This window comes from Phyllobates terribilis, unplaced genomic scaffold (genome assembly GCF_046119375.1).
Source record: "Phyllobates terribilis strain yellow unplaced genomic scaffold, ASM4611937v1 Scaffold_11__3_contigs__length_659146591, whole genome shotgun sequence".
Lineage (NCBI taxonomy): Eukaryota > Metazoa > Chordata > Amphibia > Anura > Dendrobatidae > Phyllobates > Phyllobates terribilis.
In genome coordinates, this window is record NW_027362771.1 from 616570135 (window position 1) to 616597005 (window position 26871).

Consider the following 26871-nt stretch of genomic DNA (forward strand, 5'->3'; position numbering starts at 1 on the left):
CTATCAGTCCTGATGTGCAAACACGGCAGTGGAGGAGGCTCGTAAGCTTCACAATAGTGAGATCACCGATGTCCATGCAAGCACCGTCCGATGCACGTTATACAAGTCTGGAATGATGGCCCAAAAAAAGGTGAAGAAGCCTTGACTTCAATATTGTCATAAGAAGCATTGCCTCGAGTTTGCATAAAAGAACAAAGAGTCGACAGTATAAGAGTGGAAACGGGTGATTTGGAGCGATGAGACGAAAGTCAATAGTTTAGGCTCTGGTGGGTGCAAAATGGATAAGGGAAACTACATGATGGTAGTCTCATGTTCGAAGCAGTAGTGGATGGTGAGATATGGAGCCTGAAAGTCAAAAGTTAAAAACATTGTTGCCCGTTTGCTCTTCAGTGTATTTCAATGAGTGACTTGCAAGTTATACTGAATCTTTTTCCAGAATACTACTTATCAATCTGTCAGTTTTTCTTCTGCTGGAACCGCCATGTGACTTGATAAAAACGACTAAAGAAATTTCTCATAAGATATTGTGAACATTTTTTATTGTTCAATTTTAAGAATTGTTTTTGTTAGATCATACACTGAAAAATCACTGGTTTACAAATCAACAAAAAAAAATTACATTGCAATTATCTAACACCACCAACTACAACCCACCGTGACCAACCATCACCCATTATCTCCCACCACAACTCACCATCAACCACAACAACCATCTATCACTTATCTCGATTTGCCTTAACCCATCATCATAGATAATCACTGGTCACTATCCACAACCCACCATCACCCATCACAGCCCACCATCACCAACTGTCACACTTTAACACCCAGTAGAAACCACTATAACCCATCATTGACTTCCTCCACCAAGATTTTAGAACAAAACCTACCAACAACCACAACCCACCAACAACTAACATCACCTCCTACCACAACCCCGCACCACCCACCATCACCCACCAGAACCTAAAATGGCATCTTAACACCTACAAATAACCCATCAGTTACTACCTCCACCACCATTATCCACCACCATCCACCATGAGCTACCATCACACCTTACCACCCGTTGAAATCCACTTTCTCTTACCATCACCCAAAACAAAATTACCATCATCCACCACCGACACTCACTACCTCCGCTGTACTACCTGATCCATCACCTGTCATACACATGAAAAAGACAACTAATGATATGCTCAGAGAGGTGATCCTGAAATACAATGATTTCATTATATAAGTGATTTCATGTTTGGTTAGTAGAATTTTCAATAAAGTTAACATGTGAACTTGACATCAGTGAGACTAAGGTCATCACGGAAAGCTCCTCGTTTTGGCATCACTCTGGTTTGGATTCCACGTATTCCTTCAGAGCAAGTTTTGCTCCATGGTCCATAGTCTCCCCATTCCTGCCCATCTCCCTCTTTGATGGAGCCATCAGAGCACCCAAACTTGATGTTGTTGGCAGCTGTTTTATCAATTTGGTCACCAGTCTCAACTCTTAGGCTGAAGCGTGTGAGAAATCCTGTGTCACATGAGAAATATTTTCCCCAAGTCCCAAAGCTAAAGATAAAGCAAAAATTACTAAATACAAATCCACAATGTCTTCTTATACATCGCTATGCTGAACATTTGTAAAGAAAAACAAAAAATGTAACTTAACTACTACATTTTCTTATTTCCGCTCTATGAAAAACCTTCTTTAACCAATTTTTAGACCATTCAAATTTCCCTCATTCATGACCAGAGATATATATATTTTTTGGAGATCAAATATTTAAATATTTTTTTCTCTTTATTTTGTGATATATACAGGGACTATTTTTATGTTATCTTTATCATCATATATATTGTTTTTATTTTTAGCTGATAGCAGGGGAAAATGTAAAGAGAAAAATGGCATACAAGTCTCTTTTAGGCCTCTTTCACATGTCAGTGTCTTCAGTATGTGTGGTGTCCGTTTCCACATGTACTGCAGAAACTGACACACGTAGACCCATTGAAATGAATAGGTCTGTGCACATGTCAGCGTGTTTTCACGGACTGTGTATCCGTGTACAAAATGCGCTGAAATGTCCATTCTTTTCACGCTGCACGGGCTGCAAAACGTCCCACACATGTGCACACTGATGACACACGGATGAAATCCATGTGTCATCAGTGTGACATGTACCGGCGCCTGGGAATCAGCGGTACAGTTAGTGCTGAAGGCAGCTCTCATCATTGTCCCCTGCTAGAGCTGAGATCATTGTCAACATGGGGACAATGTTGAGAGTTGTATCCTGCCCCAACTGTTCCAATAAGTATAAAAATAAGAATAAAATAAAAAACACATTATTCTCACCTTTACACCTAATGGCAGAAGCCATTGTCCCCTGTAAACAAACCAAAAATAAAAAAGAATAATATCTCTCACCTGTCCGAAGATGAAATAATCCAGTGTCCCACGCTGTAATCCATCTGTGCGACATTTCTTAATCAGCATGAGCAGTGGCTTGAGGCGATCGCACACACTGAGGAGAAGAGGAGAATGACTTGCTGCAACCAGCGGAACCCTGACCTGCGCTGAGCTCAGTGAGTCACAGGACACCACTCATTGAGTTCACCGCAGTTCAGGGGCCCACTCACTGCATAGAATCATTCTCCTCTGCTCCTCAGCGTGTGTGGTGGCCTCAAGCTACCACACATGCTGATGAAGAAATGTCGCACAGATGGATTACGGCATGGACACTGGATTATTTAAACTTCGGACAGGTGAGAGATGTAGCGCCGGCGTCCCTCACCTCTCTGCTCCGTGCCCGGCGTCCTCCTCCCGCTCTGCTGGCAGCGCGCGCTCCTTCCCGGCCACTGTGCTTAGGGCGCGCGCGCGCGCTCTCCCTCCCTCTTAAAGGGGCCGCGCGCGCCGTCCTAAGGAGTCCCCGGCCAATGGCTGGAGGACTTCACCATATATAAGGCACCTCCTCCAAAATGGAGGTGCCCGAGCAATGTTGTTGCACTGTTCACTACTCTGCTTCAGCCCTCAGGTCCCGTTGCCAGTTACCTGCCAGATACCTGCCAGATTCCTGCCAGCTTGCTGTCTTATTCCTGCCTGATATTCTGCTACCTGCCTGCTAGCCTGAGGTCCGACGGTCTGCCTTACAACTCCTGTCAGTCTGTCTAAGGACCAGCTTGCCCGCTCACCTGGGAGCGCACATCAGCTACGTGCCTGCTAGCCTGAGGTCCGACGGTCTGCCTTACAACTCCTGTCAGTCTGTCTAAGGACCAGCTTGCCCGCTCACCTGGGAGCGCACATCAGCTACCTGCCTGCTTGCCTGAGGTCCGACAGTCTGCCTTCCAACTCCTGTCAGTCTGTCTATGGACCAGCTTGCCCGCTCACCTGGGAGCGCACATCTGCTACCTGCCTGCTAGCCTACCTGGAGGCTCCGCCGTCATGTGCAGTGACCACCTGCCTGTCCAGTGACTCCTGCCCGCTCACCTGGGAGCGCTCATCTGCTGCCTGTCTGCTAGCCTACCTGGAGGCTCTGCCGTCACGTGCTGTGACCACCCACCTGTCCAGTGACTTCTGCCCGCTCACCTGGGAGCGCTCATCTGCCGCCTGTCTGTTGGTCTTCCTGGAGGCTCCGCCGTCACATGCTGTGACCACCCGTTTATCCAGAGACTCTCGCCTGCTCACCTGGGAGCTCACGTCTACCATCAGCCGCCACAGGTCGTACCAACCCTTTACCCAGAGACTGCCCCGGTCACTTGCCGTGACCTCCTGCCCGTTCATCCAGAGACTGCCCCGGTCACTTGCCGTGACCTCCTGCCCGTTCATCCAGAGACTGCCCCGGTCACTTGCCGTGACCTCCTGCCTGTTCATCCAGAGACTGCCCCGGTCACTTGCCGTGACCTCCTGCCCGTTCATCCAGAGACTGCCCCGGTCACTTGCCGTGACCTCCAGCCCGTTCACTCAGAGACTGTCCCGGTCACCTGCTGTGACTGCCTGCCCGTCTTCCCTGGTCGCCACCCGCTCCCTTACAAGGACCGCCCCCTTGTATAGTAGCTCAGAGGTTCCGCCTCCCAGACCCGTTACAGTTTGCTCGGGCCATGGAACCAGGTGGCACCCAAGCTCCCTCGCTCTCGGACCTGTGTCATGTACTGTCCCGTCAGAGGTCCCAACAGGAGTCCATCCTGGGTCACCTGCGGAATGTCAATTCTCGCCTGGACACTCTGACTGCTCCACCAGCAACCTCCGCCAGTGCCAGGACTCGCAATCCGGCAACTCCGCTGTCCACTAATACCATGGTATCCTACCCCGGACCCCGGCTTTCTGCACCTCCTCGCTTCGGAGGCGACTCCGCCCAGGCTCGGGGCTTCATAAATCAGTGCACCCTGCACTTTGAACTCCTGTCCCACCAGTTTAACTCCGACCGGGCCAAAATTGCCTTCATCATGTCCCATCTCACCGGGGAGGCCCTGGCCTGGCTAAATCCTCTATGGGAGAGAGGAGACCCCCTGGTGTCCGACTTGCCTGCCTTTCTCACGGCTTTCCAGAAAGTCTTCGACGAACCCGGACGGAGGACCTCATCCGCATCATCACTGCTACGCCTCCGTTAGGGAAGTCTCACCGTGGGCCAATATGCCATACGGTTCCGTACCCTTGCCTCGGAGCTGGCCTGGGATAACGACGCTCTGGTATCCGTCTTCTGGGAGGGTCTGTCCGGCCGTATTAAAGATGAACTTGCCGGTCGGGACATTCCTACCACTCTCGATGACCTAATAACTCTTGCCACCCGGATTGACCTACGGTTCCAGGAGCATGCCAAAGAGGTCATCCGTGAGAGGAGGTTTCCACGTCTAGCTCCTACTTTTCAGAAACCCGTCACTCCCTCCGTCTCTCCCCAGGTACACTCTCCTGAGCCTATGCAGGTCGACCAGACCAAGATGGTCAAAACCCGTCAGGACTTACGCCGTGCCGAGGGGAGCTGCTTCTACTGTGGCAGTAAGGAGCACCGGATCCGTGCCTGCCCAGAGAGGTCGGGAAACGCCTGTGTCTAGGTTCGCTCAGAGAGGTCGACCTAGACAAGAATAAATCCTCTCCATCTCTGCTGCTGTCAGTCACAATTGTCTGCGGGGAGAACCGTTATTTCGAACTAGCCCAACTTGACTCTGGAGCAGCCGGGAATCTTATTTCACAGTCCCTGGTAGAGAAATACCGCATCCCCACCAAACCTCTGGCTGTACCCTTGTCTGTTGCTGCCGTGGATGGGGGTCTCTTACCACGCCCCATCCAACTCATCACCGAATCCATTACTCTGCAGGTGGGAATGCTGCATTCTGAGAGTATCTCCTTTCATGTTCTGCCTGGACTCTCTCACGCCCTCTTGCTAGGTTTACCTTGGCTCCAGAGACATGCACCCGTGCTTGACTGGCAGACCGGAGAAGTCCTTCGCTGGGGACAGGACTGCCATAAGACCTGTCTGGTTCCCGTCCATCCCGTCCGTCCTTCTCCTACCCCAGCTAATCTACCTGGACTCCCGATTCCTTATTGGTCTTATGCTGATGTCTTTAATAAAAAGGAGGCAGAGACACTACCCCCTCATAGACCATACGACTGCCCTATCGACCTGTTACCCGGTACTACTCCTCCCCGTGGGCGTATTTATCCATTATCCGCTACTGAGACCCGGTCGATGTCCGAATATATTGAGGAGAATCTGGCCAGGGGATTCATCTGGAAATCTACCTCCCCGGCGGGAGCAGGCTTCTTTTTCGTCAAAAAGAAGGACGGCTCTCTCCGTCCCTGTATAGACTATAGAGGCCTTAACCAGATCACGGTGAAGAATAAGTACCCCCTTCCGCTCATTCCGGAGTTATTTGATCGTCTGAGGGGGGCTAGAATCTTCACCAAACTGGACCTTCGTGGGGCGTACAACCTGGTTCGTATCCGTCAGGGGGATGAATGGAAGACGGCATTCAACACCCGGGACGGCCACTATGAATATCTGGTAATGCCCTTTGGTCTCTGTAACGCTCCTGCCGTCTTTCAAGAGTTGGTCAATGACATCTTCCGGGACCTTCTCTACTCCTGCGTAGTGGTGTACCTGGACGACATCTTGGTCTTCTCTCCTGATCTCCAGACTCACCGGAGGGAGAGTCAGGTCCTGCTCAGGCTCAGGCAGAATCACCTCTTCGCTAAATACGAGAAGTGCCTCTTTGAGCAGACCTCGCTTCCGTTTTTGGGCTACATTATTTCTCAGACCGGCCTACGAATGGATCCAGAGAAACTGTCTGCCATCGAGAAATGGCCTCGACCGGAGGGGTTGAAGGCCATTCAGCGGTTCCTGGGCTTCGCCAACTACTACCGCCTCTTCATACCACACTTCTCTTCCCGGACTGCCCGAATTTCCGCGCTCACCCGTAAGGGTACTAATCCCAAAGAATGGCCGCCCGAAGCAGAGGAGGCCTTTCTTTCCTTAAAACAGGCCTTCTCTTCCGCCCCGGTGCTGCATCGCCCGGACGGCAACAAGCAGTTCTTCCTGGAAGTTGACGCCTCCTCCTCTGGAGCCGGAGCGGTACTTACTTAAAAATCATCTTCCGGGAGGATGGTAACTTGCGGCTTCTTCTCTAAACTCTTCTCCTCCTCAGAGCGCAATTATTCCATAGGAGACCGAGAGTTATTGGCCATCAAACTGGCATTGGAGGAGTGGCGTTACCTGCTCGAGGGGGCTCTTCACCCGGTAATAATTTACACTGACCACAAGAACTTGGCTTACCTCCAGCATGCCCAGAGACTTAACCCGCGCCAAGCCCGGTGGTCCTTGTTTTTTGCTCGCTTTGATTTTGTTCTTCATTTTCGCCCGGCTGACAAAAACGTCAAGGCGGACGCCTTGTCTCGATCCGAAACACATCATCGATCCCGCCAGAGTAATGCAGGTGGCTCCCGTGAGTCTAAATCGTCTCCCTCCCGGAAAGACGTTTGTATCAGTACCTGATCGGGAGAAGATCCTTCACTGGGGTCACTCGTCTAAACTGGCTGGCCACGCCGGTCAGAAAAAGACCCTCCAGCTTATTACCCGGCACTACTGGTGGCCTACCCTGCACAAGGACGTAATAGACTTTGTTTCTGCCTGTGTGTCCTGCGCCCGCAACAAGGTTCCGAGACATCTGCCAGCCGGTCGCCTCCTTCCGCTTTCTGTACCTGCTGCCCCCTGGCAGCATATAGCAATGGACTTTATAACTGACCTCCCAGTCTCTGCCGGTTGTACGGTCATTTGGGTGGTCGCTGACCGCTTCTCCAAGATGGCTCATTTCGTTCCCCTGCCAGGCCTCCCGTCTGCACCCGAGCTAGCTAAAGACTTTATTCGTCACATCTTTCGTCTTCATGGCCTGCCCCTCCACATCGTGTCGGATCGTGGGGTACAGTTCACCTCACGCTTCTGGAGAGCCACTTGTAAACTGCTAGACGTCACCCTGGACTTCTCTTCCGCTTACCACCCACAGTCCAATGGTCAAGTGGAGCGGATCAATCAGAACCTGACCAGTTACCTCCGGCACTTCGTTAATGCCCATCATTCAGACTGGGTGGATCTCCTACCATGGGCCGAGTTCTCTTATAACAATCACGAGAGCGAATCCTCCTCCAAATCCCCGTTTTTTGTAGTCTTCGGTCAGCATCCTCGGATTCCTCTGTGGACAACCCGGCTGCGGAATCTCTCGTTAGCAAATTTTCCTCCATTTGGGAGAGTACCCGATCCGCACTCCTTCAGTCGTCCGAACGGATGAAAAGACACGCTGACAAAAAACGCCTGGATCCTCCACAATTTCGTCCTGGAGATAAAGTCTGGCTCTCATCTAAATATGTCCGACTCAAGATTAGTGTTGAGCCACCCCCGTAGTGTTCGAGTTCGGTTCGGTTCGTCGAACACCCGTGTGTTCGCCGAACTGTTCGTCGAACTGTTCGTCGAACACCTTCGAACACCGTTAAAACCAATGGCAGGCAAACAAAAACACATAGAAACACATAGAAAACACCTTCAAAGGTGTCCAAAAGCTGACAAACTGCTCAGAAGACACAACTAACACATGGAAAAGTGACAAGTACATATAGTCATGCGAAAAGAAAAGAGGTGGAGGAGTAAAAGGAGGGGGAGACACAGATATAGGCATGTCATGCCCTTCTAAAATCCAAAAAGTGAGAAGCCGAGACGGCCAGTCCGCTCCTGCCCGTGCCACCTCCGTGTCGCCGGGTTTGTGCCAGAGCCGCGGTGAACCCTGACGGCCAGCCCCCCTCTCCCAATACTGGTGCCTGTCCGCTGGTGGGTCGAGAGAGCCCCCCTGTGGTGGAGGCAGCTCTAAGCTTTTTAATTTAAATTGTCCCTCTAATTTGAATGAATACACTTTAAATCCATTTACAAGGATCTATTGGAGGGCAAGTCTCATGCCAGCAGCCGCGTAATTCCAGCTCCAGTAGCGTCCACTAAAGCTGCTGCAGTTAAAAAGCTTTTATAAGGATCGAGCTCGGCTGTCCACCGCAAGGCATCCTAGTGCCAGTCCCAGCCCCTATGCCTTGGGGTGCCTCCTGATGCTCTTCACTAAGTATCCCGTGGTCACGAAGCATTTCCTTTGAAAAAATTAAGTGTCCAAACTACAGGTGGTGTAGCTTGCTTAACAGCCGGGATAATCCGCTGACTAGCAGACACTGCTACTAGGCACAAAGTATTTCCTGGGCTAGATGCAGTTAAAAATTTGTAAGTAGATACTCTCGTTGGATGCTGAGAAAGCATTCCATAGAGTCTCCTGGCACGCCATATATGATTCTCTTAAAAAGCTTGGGGTAGGGGTCTAGGGGACCCTTTTATAGCCAAAATCACGGCCCTGTATCACAATACGTCACCTAGGCTGAAGATAAATGGAACTGTAGCACCGAGGGCTCGGTTGCTACAGACGTATTGCACCTCACCCAGAGGTGTGATATCTCACTCTCAGATAAGGATGGAGTGTGGATCAGGACCCGACACCTGCATGCATTACACCACATTGCCGTGGGGCAGGGCGACCAATATGCCCCTGAGATGGGCACGACAGTCCCTGTCCCTGGCTGGAGTGGGGGGATGGAACACTGAGGAAGGGGAACCCTGCAGTGCAGGAGCAGGGAGGAAGCAGTTCCTGGGTGCATTGAGAAGGGAGTATAAAAGGTGGGCACCATCTTAGTTCAGTGCAGAGAAGTCTGAGCAGAAGTGGCAGGGAGCAGGGGCTCTGCATGAGCTCTGCTCCGGAGGCGGGCCTAGTAACAGAGGCCCAGGCCTGCAAGAGGGAGAAGGAAGGAAGAGGAGCGGAGAAGGCTCCAGGAACGAGGAATGAAGGGATCCCAGGGGTGCGGACGGGCGAGTCGCCACCGCACGCCCGAATCCACCTGCGTGGAGGGGTCAGGCCAAAGGTGGAGACCGGTCCCCGAACTAGTGGAGGCAGGAAACGACCCTCAGCTAGAAACCGGAGGCTCTGACATTTTATGTGGCGCAGCCCCTTGCTCCACCCGCTAGGAAGGCACCACATAGGGTCAGGGAAACTGGCGCCAAGTTTACCAAGAGGAGGCCCGAGGCAGCCGGACAGAAGTGTTGGTAAGAAAGGCCAGACAAAGGACACACAAAGGGGGTCCTGTGAAGCGCTCCAAAGTTATCTGGGAGTTGTCTGAGCCCCTCACCTGGTGAGCACAGTACGACGTGGGCAGCCGTTACCTGCAGACGTGGTCTGGATAATAAGAACTGTGAGTAAAGGCCCTGAACTGCATCACTGACTCCGTGTCGTTACTGCTGCTGCCCTGCACCATCACCCCCATCCTCCGCATACACTGCCCTGAGGCTATACTCCTCCCGTGGGGAGTTATGCTACGCTCTGCTGCACCCACAACACCAGCCTTAGCGGTCTGCCCTGTAGCGGCGGTTCACTCTGACCGCAATCCACGGGTGGCGTAGTCGGACATTTAAACATCAAAACCACATAAATAGTTCCGCCACTGGTTTGACCGCCCTGAGCCACGGAACCGGATCGCCGCCACGAAGACTACAACCACCAGCATCCACCAAAAAGGGTCCGGCTCCGGGTGTCCCAAGGCCCAGGGGGTGCGTCAGAACATTTTCATCACCTTTCACAATCACCAATGGGACAAGGCAGGGATGTTCTCTGTCCCCTCTCTTATACATCCTAGTGACGGAGCACCTGCTCTCATCAATTCGCCATAACCCCAATATTAGGTGGATTGAGGTGGGAGGCACCGAGTACAAGTGCTCTCTATTTGCTGATGATGTCCTAGTATATATCACTCAATCACATATATCCATCCCTGCTGTTATGGCTGAAATAGATCACTTTGTTACATGGTCAAATTTTAAAATCAATGCAGCGAAGTCTGAGGCCCTCGATGTCTCCCTCCCCAAATCCATATAGGATTCCATCCAGTCCAACTTTCCCTTTGCCTGGCCCTCACAGGGTATCAAATACTTAGGAATTCCTATTCATAGAGACCTCTCCCATCTATGTTATCTTAATTTTGGGCCCTTTATTGAACAACTCCATACAGACCACGGTTGGCAAGTTAGAACTGTAAGATTCACTACGTGAACCACTGATGTTTTGTGGAAAAGCACATGTACACTGTGTTCCAAATTATTATGCAAAAAGTGTTTAGGAGTGATAAGGGAAGAATTTGTTTGTTTGTCAGTTAAACTCATTGATGGTGATGTGTGTCAGGGCTCTTTATATCACTGTAAGCAATTGCAGACACCAGTGCTAATTAGTTTGGCAGGTGTGTCCAATGAAAGGCAAGACTACTTAAGAAGGCTCTCTCACATTATTCAGCAGCCTACATTTTCTGCCAAAATGGGAAAGAAAAAGGATGTGTCGGCTGCTGAGAAGCAACAAATTGTGGAGTGTTTAGGTCAAGGCATGACTACAATCAACATTGTGCGATGATCAGGATGAAGTGTCTTGGCAATCAAGAAGTATGTAGCTGATTCACAGTACACACGTGTGCGTGCTGATAAGGGCAAATTGAGGACTCTTTCCTACAGGCAATTACGTCAGGTTGAAAGAGCAGCGGCAAAAAAGCCTTGTCATAGCAGCAGACAAGTTTTTGAAGCTGCTTGTGCCTCCAACGTCCCCCGAACAACAAGATGCAGGGTCCTTCAGAGGTTTGCAGCTGTGCATACGCCATCCTGTCGACCTCCTCTATCCACTTCACACAAGCAGAAACGGCTCCAGTGGGCCAAACATTACATGAAGACTGATTTCAAAACTGTTTTGTTCACGGATGAGTGCCGTGCAGCGCTCGATGGTCCAGATGGATGGAGTGGAGGATGGCTGGTTGATGGACACCCCACGCAAACACGGCTACAGCGCCAACAAGGAGGAGGTGGAGTAATGTTTTGGGCTGGAATCATGGGGAGAGAGATTGTCGGCCCCTTTAGGATCCCTGAAGGCGCTAAAGATGAACTCCATAATGTATGTGGATTTTCTCAAACAGCACTTCCTGCCATGGTTCAAGAAGAAGAACCGTGTATTTCACAGCAAGATCATTTTTCTGCATGATAATGCACCATCTCATGCTGCACATAAAACATCTGCATCTCTGGCTGATATGGGCATAAAAGGGGACAAACTTATGGTGTGACCCCCATGCTCCCCTGACCTCTACCCCATTCAGAACCTTTGGAGCATCATTAAAAGGAGTGTCTATGATGGCGGGAGGCAGTTCACATCTAAGCAACAGCTCTGGGAGGGTATTCTGTCCTCATGCAAAACAATTGAAGCAGAAACCATCCAAAACCTGACAAATTCAATGGACGAGAGAGTTCAGAAGCTCCTTTCGAACAAGGGGTCCTATGTGAAAATGTAACATCACCTAGAATAAAGTTTTGAGTTGAAAACTGTTTGATTTCAGTTTCTAACAACCTGCTAATGCTTATAATTTCAAAAATGACCATTTTTTTGGTCTTTATTAAAATGAAAAGGTTGATCGAAAAGTTTGGGGGATCTAAGAGTGTGGCAACCCAGTAGTCATGATTACTTCGAATTCTGACAATATGAGGGTCATGCTGCAGGTAGTGCAGCAAGAAGGCACTTATGTGCCTTGCGCATCTCGGAGCCCCAAAATTATTTTCCGGGCTAGATGCAGCTAAAAATTATTATTAATTTTAAATCTGGTGAAGCTTTAGTATAGATGGCCTAATAGGATCAGTGCTGCACACTGCTACAAAGCCCAAATTATTTTCCAGTCAAGATACAGATAAACATGATTAGTAATTTGAAAGCTTAAAACGGTTGGTAGGGTGATTTTAAACAATCATCAAGCTTTTACTCTCCCCAGGATGACACAGGGGTAGAAAAGTCGTTTCGGATCCATGATTTGTTCATCTTTATGAACGTGAGTCTGTCTACATTATCAGTGGAGAGCCGCGTGCGCTTATCTGTCAGCACACCACCAGCAGCGCTGAACACACGTTCAGACAGAACGCTGGCTGCGGGGCATGACAAGATCTCCAAGGCGTAAATGGCTAGCTCCGGCCAGTTATCCAGATTGGAAGCCCAAAAAGAGCAAGGGTCCAGTGACACAGTCGTGGCTTCAATGTTTACTTGGAGATACTCCTGTACCATCGTCTCTAGGCGTTGACTATGTGTCAGACTTCTTGTCTCCTGTGGCCTTGCAAAGGATGGGCTAAAAAAGTGGTGAAATGATTCCGCAAAATTGATGTTACCACCAGATACTGTGGTTCTGTTACGGTTTGAGTGCTGAACACTTGACGGTCCCACGGTTGGCAAGTTGGAACTGTGAGATTCACTACGTGCACCACTGGTATTTTGTGGAAAAGCACATGTAAGATTCTGCAACAGTCTCTGCTGATACTCCTGCATGCGTGCATCCCTTTCTATGGCAGGAATAATTTCTGCAAATTTACTTTTGTACCGGGGATCTAACAGTGTGGCAACCCAGTAGTCAGGATTATTTCTAATTCTCACAATTCGAGGGTCATGTTGCAGGTAGTGCAGCAAGAAGGCACTCATGTGTGTTGCGCATCCAGGAGCACCAAGTCCCTGTTGTGTTGGTGGCGAGGTAACAATCATGCTTCCTTCCTCTGTCCTCTCCCCCCAACCTCGCACAACAGAAATGTGATCAAGGTCTCCCTCATCTGATGAGTCTTCCATCAGTTCGTCCTCCACTTCTTCCTGGGCTCCTGCACCTTCCTCACTAGTTTGGCTGCTACCATGCGCCCTGGTAAAACCATCTCCCCCACCCTCACATGCCTGCCGCCTTGGTGCTGCCGACCGTCTGGACCTTGCAGATGTTAGCCCTTCCGCATACAACTCCTCCTCCTCTACTTCCTCCACCTCCTCTTGTGCCACCACCTGACTCCGAATTCTGTTTAACATGTGCTCCAGCATGTAAATCACCGGAATAGTCATGCTGATAATGGCATCGTCAGCACTAAACATCTTCGTCGCCATTTCAAAACTGTGCAGAAGGGTGCATAGGTCCCTGATCTGAGACCACTCCTCCAGCGTGATTTGCCCCACCTCTGGATCTCGTTGGCCCAGGCTATACGTCAGAACGTATTGCACCAGGGCTTGTCGGTGCTGCCACAGTCGCTGCAACATGTGCAGAGTTGAATTCCACCGGGTAGGCACATCGCATTTTAGCCAGTGAAGTGGCAGGCCCAACGACTTCTGTAGAGATGTAAGTCGCTGAGCTGCGGGATGCGAACGGCGGAAGTGAGCACACAGCGACCGTGCCCTCTGCAGAAGGCCATCTAGTCTGGGATAGTGGGCTAAAAATTGCTGGACAACCAGGTTCAACACGTGAGCCATACAAGGCACGTGTGTGACATTGCCCCGGCGAAGGGCCGCACCCAGGTTTGCAGCATTGTCGCACACGGCCTTCCCTGGTTTCAGGTCCAGTGGAGACAACCATTCATGAAATTGGTTCTCCAGAGCTGACCACAACTCCTCAGCTGTGTGACTCACATTTCCCAGACATTTCAATGTAAAAACCGCCTGATGACGTTGAGCCCTACTGCCAGCATAGTAAGGAGGTGTGCAGGATCCCTTCTGCGCAGTTAGAAAGCTTGTGGCATGACCAGACAGGCTTTGGGTGCAGGTGGAAGACCGAGAGGAGGTTGAGGAGGCAGAAGCAGTGGAGGAAAAATGACATAAAGAGGATTGACGCACAACTCGTGGGGACGGCAAGACTTGGACAGCAGCCCCTTGTCCTGCTGTCACCATAGTTACCCAGTGCCCAGTCAGCGACATGTAACGCCCCTGTCCATGCCTACTCGTCCAAGTGTCTGTGGTGAAATGCACCCTGTCACACACAGAGTTTCTCAAAGAAGCGGTGATGTTGTGTGCGACATGCTGGTGGAGCGCAGGCACACCTTTCTTTGAGAAGTAGTGCCGACTGGGCATCTGGTACTGGGGCACTGCGACGGACATAAGGTCTCGAAAATCCTCTGTGTCCACCAGGCGGAAAGGCAGCATTTCTGTAGCCAAGAGCTTGCAGATGGTGAAATTCAACCTCTTAGCTTTCTCATGGCTAGGAGGAAATGGTCTTTTACTTGTCCACATCTGAGGGACCGAGGGCTGGCTATTGTGCTTAGACGGGGTTGATAAGGGTGTCCCCGGCAAACTGCCGGTCTGTGAGGAAGATGCAGGCGGACATGTTAGGTTGCCTTGATCCAAAGGTGGTGCTATCGATGTCGGACAGCGCTCAAGACCAGCTGGTGTTACCACCTCCAAAGAAAATGATGACCTGCCAATCACGCTGGCTGTTGCGGGTAAAGAGGTGGCAGGTCTGCGCCCCAAAACAGGTGTGACTGCTGTCCCCCCAGTCACAGAGGATGAAGAGGCCGCGGATGCACAAGATATGGCAGACGGTGGTTGGCCCGGCCGGCTAGACCGCATTGTAGCACACTGAGCTTCCCACTGCAACTTATGCTTCATGTCCATGTGCCGGTTCATGCATGAAGTACTCAAACTATGTATTTTTTGGCCTCTACTTAGCTTTTGCTGACAAATGTTACAGATAACACGAGTTGGGTCATCTTTATCGATCTGAAAAAATGCCCAGGCTATGCAAGGCTTAGCACCCATGCGACCTGAAGAGCCACCACGACTTGTGGTGAGAGGCAGAGTTGTGTTTGAGGATGCAGTTGTTGACGTGCTTCCAGTACTACGTCTCTGTCCAGGAAGGCGCAACCTGACCTCGTCGTCACTAGCATCTTCCTCCACCTCCTCTGCTGACCTCATCTCTTGGCTGACTGTGGGTTGACAGTAAGTGGGATCTCCGACCTCATCATCATCACCCTGTGCGTTATCACACCCGCCGTCCTCAGAGCCAACCTGTTCCTGCCCTGACAAAAAACTAAAGTTGTCGCTCCAATCAGGTATTTGAGTCTTATCATCGTCTTCCTCATTGTCTCCACCAACAGGAGTTACAGTTTGGGAATGAGGGTCTACATTATGGTCAGAACCTTCTGCGTCTGGTCCTGGATCCGACTCATAAAGATTCTGGGCATCAGTGCAGATCATTTCCTCGTCTGGATTCACAGAAGCGCTGGAGTCGACCTCTGATTCCCAGGCTATAGTATGAGTAAACAGCTCTGCAGACTCAACCATCTGTTCTACCTCATACTCAGACGGGCAGCTGGAGATTTGGGAGCTGTGAGGAAGCAAGTGCGATTTGGGTGACACCTTTGAGGACTGGAGTATTTGTGATGTTGAAGTTGATGTGGAGGAGAGCCCACTTAAAGGAGCACTTGATATCCGTTGAAGCACCTGCTGTTTTTGTGCCTCATCTGGAATTTGTAGCGATTGGCGTGGCCGTAAGAAAGGGATCTTATCACATTGTCCGCTAAAAGAAGTAGACATTTTAGTTTGGCTGGAAGATGGTCTTTCTTCTGCACCTACCCCACGGACACAACCTTTTTTCCCCTTCCCAACACGCCTATTCCCCTTTCCACCAGCAGCAGGCCTTTTTCCACTCATTTTGGTGGTTAACTAATTCACAACTAAGGAGTTGTTTGCACAAAAAAACAATGGATGGTAACCGAGCAGAGCTGAGTGGCCAAACTGTGGTATTAGGCCAAAACTATTGGCTGGGTTAGATGCAGAAAAAAATTATTTTTAATTTGCAACCTGATGGAGGTCAGTATAGATGGACTAATAGACCAAGTCCCACACACCGCTAGAAGCCCAAATATTTTTTCAGAGCTAAATGAAGAAAAAAATTATTTTTAATTTGTAACCTGATGGAGGTCAGTATAGATGGACTAATACAACAAGTCCCACACACTGCTAGAAGCCCAAATATTTTTTCAGAGCTAGATGCAGAAAAAAATTATTTTTAATTTGCAACCTGATGGAGGTCAGTATAGATGGACTAATAGAACAAGTCCCACACGCTGCTAGAAGCCCAAATATTTTTTCAGAGATAAATGAAGAAAAAAATTATTTTTAATTTGCAACCTGATGGAGGTCAGTATAGATGGACTAATAGACCAAGTCCCACACACTGCTAGAAGCCAAAATATTTTTTCAGAGCTAGATGCAGAAAAAAATTATTTTTAATTTGCAACCTGATGGAGGTCAGTATAGATGGACTAATAGAACAAGTCCCACACACAGCTAGAAGCCCAATATTTTTTCAGAGCTAGATGCAGAAAAAAATGATATTCAGTTTGCAACCTGATGGAGGTCAGTATAGATGGACTAATAGAATGATGCTATGCCCAAAAGATTTTACTTCACTAGGTGCAGTAAAAAAATTGGTATTCTATACACAGGTGGTATATCTTGCAACACAGATAGGCTACTCCACTGACTAACACACTCTGCAATAGGCCAAAAAGGATTAGCTTTGCTAGATTCAGCCAAATGCTGTGAAAAAAACTTGCACAGCACTGGCACAGACCTGCCTGGCAAAAACTGATAGGAACTGATGTAACCTAGTCCTGAAAAGGACTCCAATTACAATTAGTCTTTACTCCCAACCTATCTATTTAAGAGCACAGACCTGCCTGATAAAAGTCGTAGGAAATGCTGTAACCTAGTCCTTAAAAGGACTGCAATCACAACTATTCCCTACTCCCAAGCTATCTGTATATTTGTGCGAAAATTGGCTTGAAATTAACAAGGTATAGCGCACACAGCAACAGCGGTGCCGTCTAACACGCAGCTGCAGCAGTGAGAAAATGGTGGCGACGGGTAAAATGGCTTGGTCTTATAGGGCAAGGACATGTGACATACACTGCCAATCACACATGCCCTTGCTTGTGTGAAAAAAAGCACTTCGCTCCGTGTGTGCGCTGCTGATAGGCTGACAGATTGCACCTCCCCACTGCAAATGCGGGAAAGAGAAAAAAAAATGGAGATCTTCATTGTTCCTGCAGAGATCCATCCCCTGCCCCTCCCCCCGCCCCGCTGTACACTCAAACTGCGGATTAACATTAATTTTCATCATTACTGAGAAAAAATCCAGTTATGATTTTGGTGCACGAACAGTTATCGAACATAACCTCGAACAGCCGAATTTTTCTCAAATTGTTCGTGTTCGCCGAACGGCTCGAACACCGCCCAAAACAGCTCGAATTTGAGATTGGCGAACAGTTCGAGTAGAACAACGCTCATCTCTACTCAAGATACCTTCTTACAAGTTAGGGCCTCGGTTCATCGGTCCTCTGGAGGTCATCAGTCAGATCAACCCGGTGGCCTATAAATTGAAACTCCCGGCCAACTTGCGGATCCCTAACTCCTTCCATGTATCTCTCCTCAAACCTGTGGTTCTTAACTCTTTTTCCAAGTCTACAGGTACGCCTCCTGCTCCGGTTTCTGCTGAGGACGAGTTTGAGGTAGAGAACATTCTTGCCACCAAAAGGGTAAGAGGAAAGACCTTTTTTCTAGTGGATTGGAAGGGGTTTGGTCCTGAGGAGAGAACGTGGGAGCCCCGGGAGAACATCCATGCCCCTCTTATCCTTGCTAAATTTCTGTCTGGCCTAAAAAAGGGGGGGCCTAAAGGGGGGGGGTACTGTAGCGCTGGCGTCCCTGCCCTCTGCTAGGCAGGGACGCTGTTCCCCTCACCTCTCTGCTCCGTGCCCGGCGTCCTCCTCCCGCTCTGCTGGCAGCGCGCGCTCCTTCCCGGCCACTGTGCTTAGGGCGCGCGCGCTCTCCCTCCCTCTTAAAGGGGCCGCGCGCGCCATCCTAAGGAGTCCCCGGCCAATGGCCGGAGGACTTCACCATATATAAGGCACCTCCTCCAAAATGGAGGTGCCCGAGCAATGTTGTTGCACTGTTCACTACTCTGCTTCAGCCCTCAGGTCCCGTTGCCAGTTACCTGCCAGATACCTGCCAGATTCCTGCCAGCTTGCTGTCTTATTCCTGCCTGATATTCTGCTACCTGCCTGCTAGCCTGAGGTCCGATGGTCTGCCTTACAACTCCTGTCAGTCTGTCTAAGGACCAGCTTGCCCGCTCACCTGGGAGCGCACATCAGCTACCTGCCTGCTTGCCTGAGGTCCGACGGTCTGCCTTCCAACTCCTGTCAGTCTGTCTATGGACCAGCTTGCCCGCTCACCTGGGAGCGCACATCTGCTACCTGCCTGCTAGCCTACCTGGAGGCTCCGCCGTCACGTGCAGTGACCACCTGCCTGTCCAGTGACTCCTGCCCGCTCACCTGGGAGCGCTCATCTGCTGCCTGTCTGCTAGCCTACCTGGAGGCTCTGCCGTCACGTGCTGTGACCACCCGCCTGTCCAGTGACTTCTGCCCGTTCACCTGGGAGCACTCATCTGCCGCCTGTCTGTTGGTCTTCCTGGAGGCTCCGCCGTCACATGCTGTGACCACCCGTTTATCCAGAGACTCTCGCCTGCTCACCTGGGAGCTCACGTCTACCATCAGCCGCCACAGGTCGTACCAACCCTTTACCCAGAGACTGCCCCGGTCACTTGCCGTGACCTCCTGCCCGTTCATCCAGAGACTGCCCCGGCCACTTGCCGTGACCTCCTGCCCGTTCATCCAGAGACTGCCCCAGTCACTTGCCGTGACCTCCTGCCCGTTCATCCAGAGACTGCCCTGGTCACTTGCCGTGACCTCCAGCCCGTTCACTCAGAGACTGTCCCGGTCACCTGCTGTGGCAGCCCGTCTTCCCTGGTCGCCACCCGCTCCCTTACAAGGACCGCCCCCTTGTATAGTAGCTCAGAGGTTCCGCCTCCCAGACCCGTTACAAGAGATATTGTGTTTTTTTTATTTCTGGTTTGTTTACAGGGGACAATGGCTTCAGGGAATTAAGTGTAAGGTGAGTATAATGGGGTTTTTCTTTTATTCTTATTTTTACAATTGTTGGAGACAGCGGGGGCAGAATACAGCTCTCAACATTGTCCTCTGCTGGCGCTGATCGCAGCATAAGCAGGGGACAATGATGAGTGATTGCTTCAGGATCTGGCACCGGGGAACAGCACAAACTGTATGGCTGATTCACAGGCGCCGGTATGTGTAATCCTGATGTGGCACACATAATTTTTCCAGTACCGGAAATATCAGGACGTGTGAAAGAGGCCTAATATGTACGTGTTCTGTCCCTATTTTTCACAAATATTGCATGTATCCATTATAGCCTATGCTACTGTTCACATATCCATTTTTTTTCCAGCAGCACAGATGAAAAGTGTCAATACAAGTTTATACATCCATGAAAACACATGGGCAGCTCACGGATGGCATCCATGTACCGTCAGTGTGATGTGTGTCTGTGTTTAACATTGCAAAGGATAGGAGAAGCTGCGTAATTTATTTATTTCTTTATTCATATGTGAAAAATACTGATGACTCACTGACCAAACACTGAGGACACACTGGCCAAACACTGATGACTCACTGACCAAACACTGAGGATACACTGGCCAAACACTGATCACATACTGATTAAACACTGATGACACACTAGCCAAACAATGATGACATACTGATTAAACACTGATGATACACTGGCCAAACACTGATGACATAATGATTAAACACTGATGACACACTGAACAAACACTGAGGACACACTGACCAAACACTGAGGACACACTGACCAAACACTGATGACATACTGATTAAACGCTGATGACTCACTAGTCAAACACTAATGACACATTGGCCAAACACTGATGACACACTGACCAAACACTGATGACACATTGGCCAAACACTGATGACATACTGATTAAACACTGATGACTCACTGGTCAAACACTGATGACACACTGACCAAACACTGATGATACATTGGCCAAACACCGATGACATACTGATTAAACACTGATGACTCACTGACCAAATGCTGAGGACTCACTGGCCAAACACTGAGGACTCACTGACCAAACACTGATGACTCACTGGCCAAACAATGATGACTCACTGGCCACACACTGATGACTCACTGGCCAAACACTGATGACACACTGGCCAAACACTGATGACACACTGAGCAAACACTGATGACTCACTGGCCAAACACTGATGACACAATGAGCAAGCACTGATAACACACTGACCAAACACTGAGGACACACTGGCCAAACACTGATGACTCACTGACCAAACATTGAGGACACACTAGCCAAACACTTTTGACACACTGACCAAACACTAATGACACACTGACCAAACACTGATGACACACTGACCAAACACTGATGACACATTGGCCAAACACTGATGACACACTGGCCAAACACTGATGACTCACTGGCCCAACACTGATGACTCACTGGTCAAACACTGAGGATACACTGGTCAAACACTGATGACACACTGGCCAAACACTGATGACACACTGAGCAAGCAATGATGACACACTGGTCAAACACTGATGACACACTGGCCAACACTGATGACACACTGAGCAAACACTGATGACACACTGGCCAAACACTGATGACACACTGGTCAAACACTGAGGACACACTGGTCAAACACTGATGACACACTGGTCAAACACTGATGACACACTGGTCAAACACTGAGGACACACTGGTCAAACACTGAGGATACACTGGTCAAACACTGAGGATACACTGGTCTAACACTGATGACACATTGGCCAAACACTGATGACATACCGATTAAACACTGATGACACATTGGCCAAACACTGATGACACACTGGTCAAACACTGATGACACACTGGTCAAACACTGAGGACACACTGGTCAAACACTGAGGATACACTGGTCAAACACTGATGACACATTGGCCAAACACTGATGACATACCGATTAAACACTGTTGACACACTGGCCAAACACTGATGACATACTGATTAAACACTGATGACACACTGGCAAAACACTGATGACATACTGACCAAACATTGAGGACACACTAGCCAAACACTTTTGACACACTGACCAAACACTGATGACACACTGACCAAACACTGATGACACATTGGCCAAACACTGATGACATACCGATTAAACACTGATGACACATTGGCCAAACACTGATGACATACCGTTTAAACACTGTTGACACACTGGTCAAACACTGATGACATACTGATTAAACACTGATGACACACTAACCAAACACTGATAACACATGGATGCAAAACATTGGTACAATTTTTTTGTGCGTACATAAAAAATACTGATGTCTGAATAAGGCCTAAAATACATTTTCAATTTTGACCTCTAGTCGTTATAATTAATTAGTTACAAAGTAGCGCTCTGTGGTGCTATAGCATGCAAACATCAAATATATGAAACTTGATCTGCTGCAGAAAATAGGAAAAAACTAAGATACTTAGCACATAATTTGGCCAATTCCTGCATGCCCAGCAGCCACAACAAGGCGATCTTCTTATGCTGGGAACCAAACCTAATACAGTCATATGAAAAAGTTTGGGCACCCCTATTAATCTTAAGCTTAATGTTTTATAAAAATTGGTGTTTTTGCAACAGCTATTTCAGTTTGATATATGTAATAACTGTTGGACACAGTAATGTTTCTGCCTTGAAATGAGGTTTATTGTACTAACAGAAAATGTGCAATCTGCATTCAAACAAAATTTGACAGGTGCATAAGTATGGGCACCTCACCAGAAAAGTGACATTAATATTTAGTAGATCCTCCTTTTGCAAAAATAACAGCCTCTAGTCGCTTCCTGTAGCTTTTAATGAGTTCCTGGATCCTGGATGAAGGTATTTTTGACCATTCCTCTTTACAAAACAATTCCAGTTCAGTTAAGTTTGATGGTCGCCGAGCATGGACAGCCCTCTTCAAATGATCCCACAGATGTTCAATGATATTCAGGTCTGGGGACTGGGATGGCCATTCCAGAACATTGTAATTGTTCCTCTGCATGAATGCCTGAGTAGATTTGGAGCGGTGTTTTGGATCATTGTCTTGCTGAAAGATCCATCCCCTGCGTAACTTCAACTTTATCACTGATTCTTGAAGACTATTGCCAAGAATCTGCTGATACTGAGTGGAATCCATGCGTCCCTCAACTTTAACAAGATTCTCAGTGCCGGCATTGACCACACAGCCCCAAAGCATGATGGAACCTCCACCAAATTTTACTGTGGGTAGCAAGTGTTTTTCTTGGAATGCTGTGTTTTTTTGCCGCCATGTATAACGCCTTTTTGTATGACCAAACAACTCATTCTTGGTTTCATCAGTCCACAGGACCTTCTTCCAAAAAGAAATAGGCTTCTTCCAATGTGCTTTTGCATACCTCAGCCGACTATGTTTGTGCGTACTTGCAGAAACGGCTTCTTTCGCATCACTCTCCCATACAGCTTCTCCTTGTGCAAAGTGCATTGTATAGTTGACCGATGCACAGTGACACCATCTGCAGCAAGTTGATGCTGCAGCTCTCTGGAGGTGGTCTGAGGATTGTCCTTGACTGATCTCACCATTCTTCTTCTCTGCCTTTCTGATGTTTTTCTTGTCCTGACACTTCTGGCCTTAACAAGAACTGTCCCTATGTTCTTCCATTTCCTTACTATGTTCCTCACAGTGGAAACTGACAGGTTAAATCTCTGAGACAGCTTTTTGTATCCTTCCCCTGAACAACTATGTTGAATAATCTTTGTTTTCAGATCATTTGACAGTTGTTTTGAGGAGCCCATGATGCCACTCTTCAGAGGAGATTCAAACAGGAGAACAACTTGCAAGTGGCCACTTTAAGTAGCTTTTCTCATGATTGCATACACCTGGCTATAAAGTTCAAAGCTCAATGAGGTTACAAAACCAAAAACAGTGCTTTAGTAAGTCAGTAAAAAGTAGGCAGGAGTATTTAAAACAAGAAAATGATAAGGGTGCCCATACTTATGCACCTGTCAAATTTTGTTTGAATGCAGATTGCACATTTTCTGTTAGTACAATAAACCTCATTTCAAGGCAGAAACATTACTGTGTCCAACAGTTATTACATATATCAAACTGAAATAGCTGTTGCAAAAACACCAATTTTTATAAAACATTAAGCTTAAGATTAATAGGGGTGCCCAAACTTTTTCATATGACTGTATGATACCTCTGCTGGGCTGATGGCTAGAATTATCTGGGTAGATGGGATTTTGCTGTGATTAAAACCACCATAGGCTTAGGGGTGAAGTACACAGTCAGAAAGCCTGTGTACAAATATCAAAGACTGACCGTCACTTCCAAACAGAGAGCAGGTGTGAACAGCGCAAGCTATGAGATTGGCTCCTCCATATATAACTAACAAGTAAAGTTGCACTCTGTAACGCTGTAGCATGAAAACATGATATATATGAAACCGGATCTGCATTACTGCTCCAGAAAATAGGAAAAAACAAAATACCTCTCCTGGGCTGATAGGAGGTATCACATTAGGTAGGTTCCCAGCAAAGAGCATCACCTTGTTGTTGGCTGCCGGGTACACATGAATTAGCCGACTTATGCGCTAAGTATCTTCGCCTTTTTCCTATTTTCTAGAGCAGTAATGCAGATCCAGAGTGATGTATTTCATGTTTGTATACTATAGCTCTACAGAATGCTACTTTATTTGTTAGTTATATATGGAGATGGCTACTCTTAGTAAGCCCCAGTTCACATCTGTTTTCTGTTTGGAAGTGACAGTCAGTCTTTGATATTTGTATATATAGGCTCTCTGACCGAGCACTCCACCCATCAGCCTTGTAGACGGACATGTTCTTGACCATGCTACATGTCTGCTACTTACTCTCCTTCTTTTGAAGTAATCTTCTTTATCACGTCCGGAGATGAGGGTTCAGTACAATACAGCCTAATTCCATTCAGAGCCGTATCATCCAAAATGTCTTGCCACTCCTCCACCTAAGAGTAAGATAAATATTGTAGAAATAAAAGATGCCTGTCTGCACATCCATCCTAGTCCCTGTGTATATATATATATATGTATACATATATACAGTACAGACCAAAAGTTTGGACACACCTTCTCATTTAAAGATTTTTCTGTATTTTCATGACTATGAAAATTGTACATTCACACTGAAGGCATCAAAACTATGAATTACCACATGTGGAATTATATACTTAACAAAAAAGTGTGAAACAACTGAAAATATGTCTTATATTCTAGGTTCTTCACAGTAGCCACCTTTTGCTTTGATGACTGCTTTGCACACTCTTGGCATTCTCTTGATGAGCTTCAAGAGGTAGTCACCGGAAATGGTCTTCCAACAATCTTGAAGGAGTTCCCAGAGATGCTTAGCACTTGTTGGCCCTTTTGCCTTCACTCTGCGGTCCAGCTCACCCCAAACCATCTCGATTGGGTTCAGGTCTGGTGACTGTGGAGGCCAGGTCATCTGGCGTAGCACCCCATCACTCTCCTTCTTGGTCAAATAGCCCTTACACAGCCTGGAGGTGTTTGGGGTCATTGTCCTGTTGAAAAATAAATGATGGTCCAACTAAACGCAAACCGGATGGAATAGCATGCCGCTGCAAGATGCTGTGGTAGCCATGCTGGTTCAGTATGCCTTCAATTTTGAATAAATCCCCAACAGTGTCACCAGCAAAGCACCCCCACACCATCACACCTCCTCCTCCATGCTTCACGGTGGGAACCAGGCATGTAGAGTCCATCCGTTCACCTTTTAATTAGCTGCTTTTTTCTTGCCATAATACAAATTCTAACAGTCTATTCAGTAGGACTATCAGCTGTGTATCCACCTGACTTCTGCACAACACAACTGATGGTCCCAACCCCATCTATAAGGCAAGAAATCCCACTTATTAAACCTGACAGGGCACACCTGTGAAGTGGTAACCATTTCTGGTGACTACCTCTTGAAGCTCATCAAGAGAATGCCAAGAGTGTGCAAAGCAGTCATCAAAGCAAAAGGTGGCTACTTTGAAGAACCTAGAATATAGTTCCTGTCCATACATATCACGGGTGTGTCAGAGGTGACAGTCGCCCTGCAGTTGCTTACAGGAAATCTCTACCTTTGGCATTACAGACATCTTCTTAGAGGCTGGCTGTCTCTAGGACCTAGCGGCTACCTTCCTCTGGCTAATTAGCTCCCTGGCCTGGGTGTATAAATACCTGGTGTGTCTGAGAGGGAGGTGCCGGCTATATTCACTACTACTTGTGAGGCTTTAGCAAGAGCAGTACTTCGTCCTCTCTGAAACTCCATTTGGAACAGATATGACAGTTTGAGCTGCCACTAAGTTCTGTAGAGTCACCAAGAGAAGAAGGACGGCCAACATCTTGTCTTTTGTTTGAAGGATCTGACGCGCCCCCTGGGCCGTGGGGCACCCGGAGCCGGGCGTGTAGATGCTGGGGGATTGTAGTCACTGTGGCGGTGACCCGGTCTGTGACCCAGGGCGGTCAATCCAAGGGTAGTCTATATGTAAAGGTTTTTATTATAATGTCCGACTACGCCACCTGTGGAGTGCGGCTAATGAGGCCGCCGCTGCGGAACAGTCCTCTGAAGCTGGTGGTTTGGCAGCAAAGGTGGTATAACTCCCCACAGGAAGAGTGTAGCTCCAGGGCAGTGCGTGTAGATGATGGTGGTTATGGTGTAGGTAGTCAGTAATAACACGGAGTCAGATAGTGCAGTCCCAGGGTCTTTACTCACGATTATAGCAGTTCCAGTTACAGGGCCAGTGTAAGGGCCCATGGCGTCCTGTGCTCACGCAGTGAGGGGTTCAGCCGACCCTCAGATATCTCCGGAGTACTTAGCAGGACCCCCTTCTGTGTGTCCTCTCTGGCCTCTTCCTGCACCTCACACCTAGTGACACTTCTATCCGGTACCCTCGGGCCTTGGCGGGCGACGTGTGTTCCGTCCCCTCGGTCCTATATGGCTACCTTCTTAGTGGACTGGTGTGGACGGCCTGCGGTATTTAAAGTGCTGCAGCCTCCGGTTTTCTAGTTGAACCTTGTAGTTCTTGCTAGTTGAGGAACCGATTCCCTCTATCTGGCCTGACCCCTCTACCTCCTGGTAGCAGCGGGCCTACGGGTGGCTTGCTGCATGGCCCGTACCCCTAGGGTTGAACGTACAAAAAGTTCTATTGAAATAGAGGTAACTAGAATATGTGTAATCATGAAAAAACCTCTAAAAAATAATTTTTATTCTGATTCCTTTTAAAACACACCAAAAAACCCCTGTGATATGCAAGTAAGAAGGTTCATGATTATATCAAGATCCGTCCAAAATCCCTTAGGGACTACTTAGCATTGAGTCAAAAATGGAAATAGATAATCACACATGGGTCAGTGAAGTCTTAAGCATGATAAACATTCATATACAATAGAGACTTAAAACTGCCCTATCTTAAAAAGCCTCAACTGATACTGCCTGTCATGGAGATTGGCACCCTAGTGTACGAATCTGGCGCCCCCATTCAACGGCG

General features: G+C 48.4%; 1 protein-coding gene across 1 annotated transcript in view; it reads right to left on the reverse strand.

The window, feature by feature from the left end:
• Positions 1-522: 522 nt before the first annotated feature.
• Positions 523-26871, reverse strand: part of LOC141167135 (vitelline membrane outer layer protein 1-like) — an 81835-nt gene continuing 55486 nt past the window's right edge. Inside the window, exons 2-3 of the mRNA XM_073654519.1 lie at positions 24218-24330; positions 523-1563 (exon numbers count right to left, since the gene is read on the reverse strand). Coding sequence (XP_073510620.1) covers positions 1278-1563; positions 24218-24330 — 399 coding nt within the window. The 3' untranslated portion in view covers positions 523-1277. The remainder of the gene's footprint in view (positions 1564-24217; positions 24331-26871) is intronic.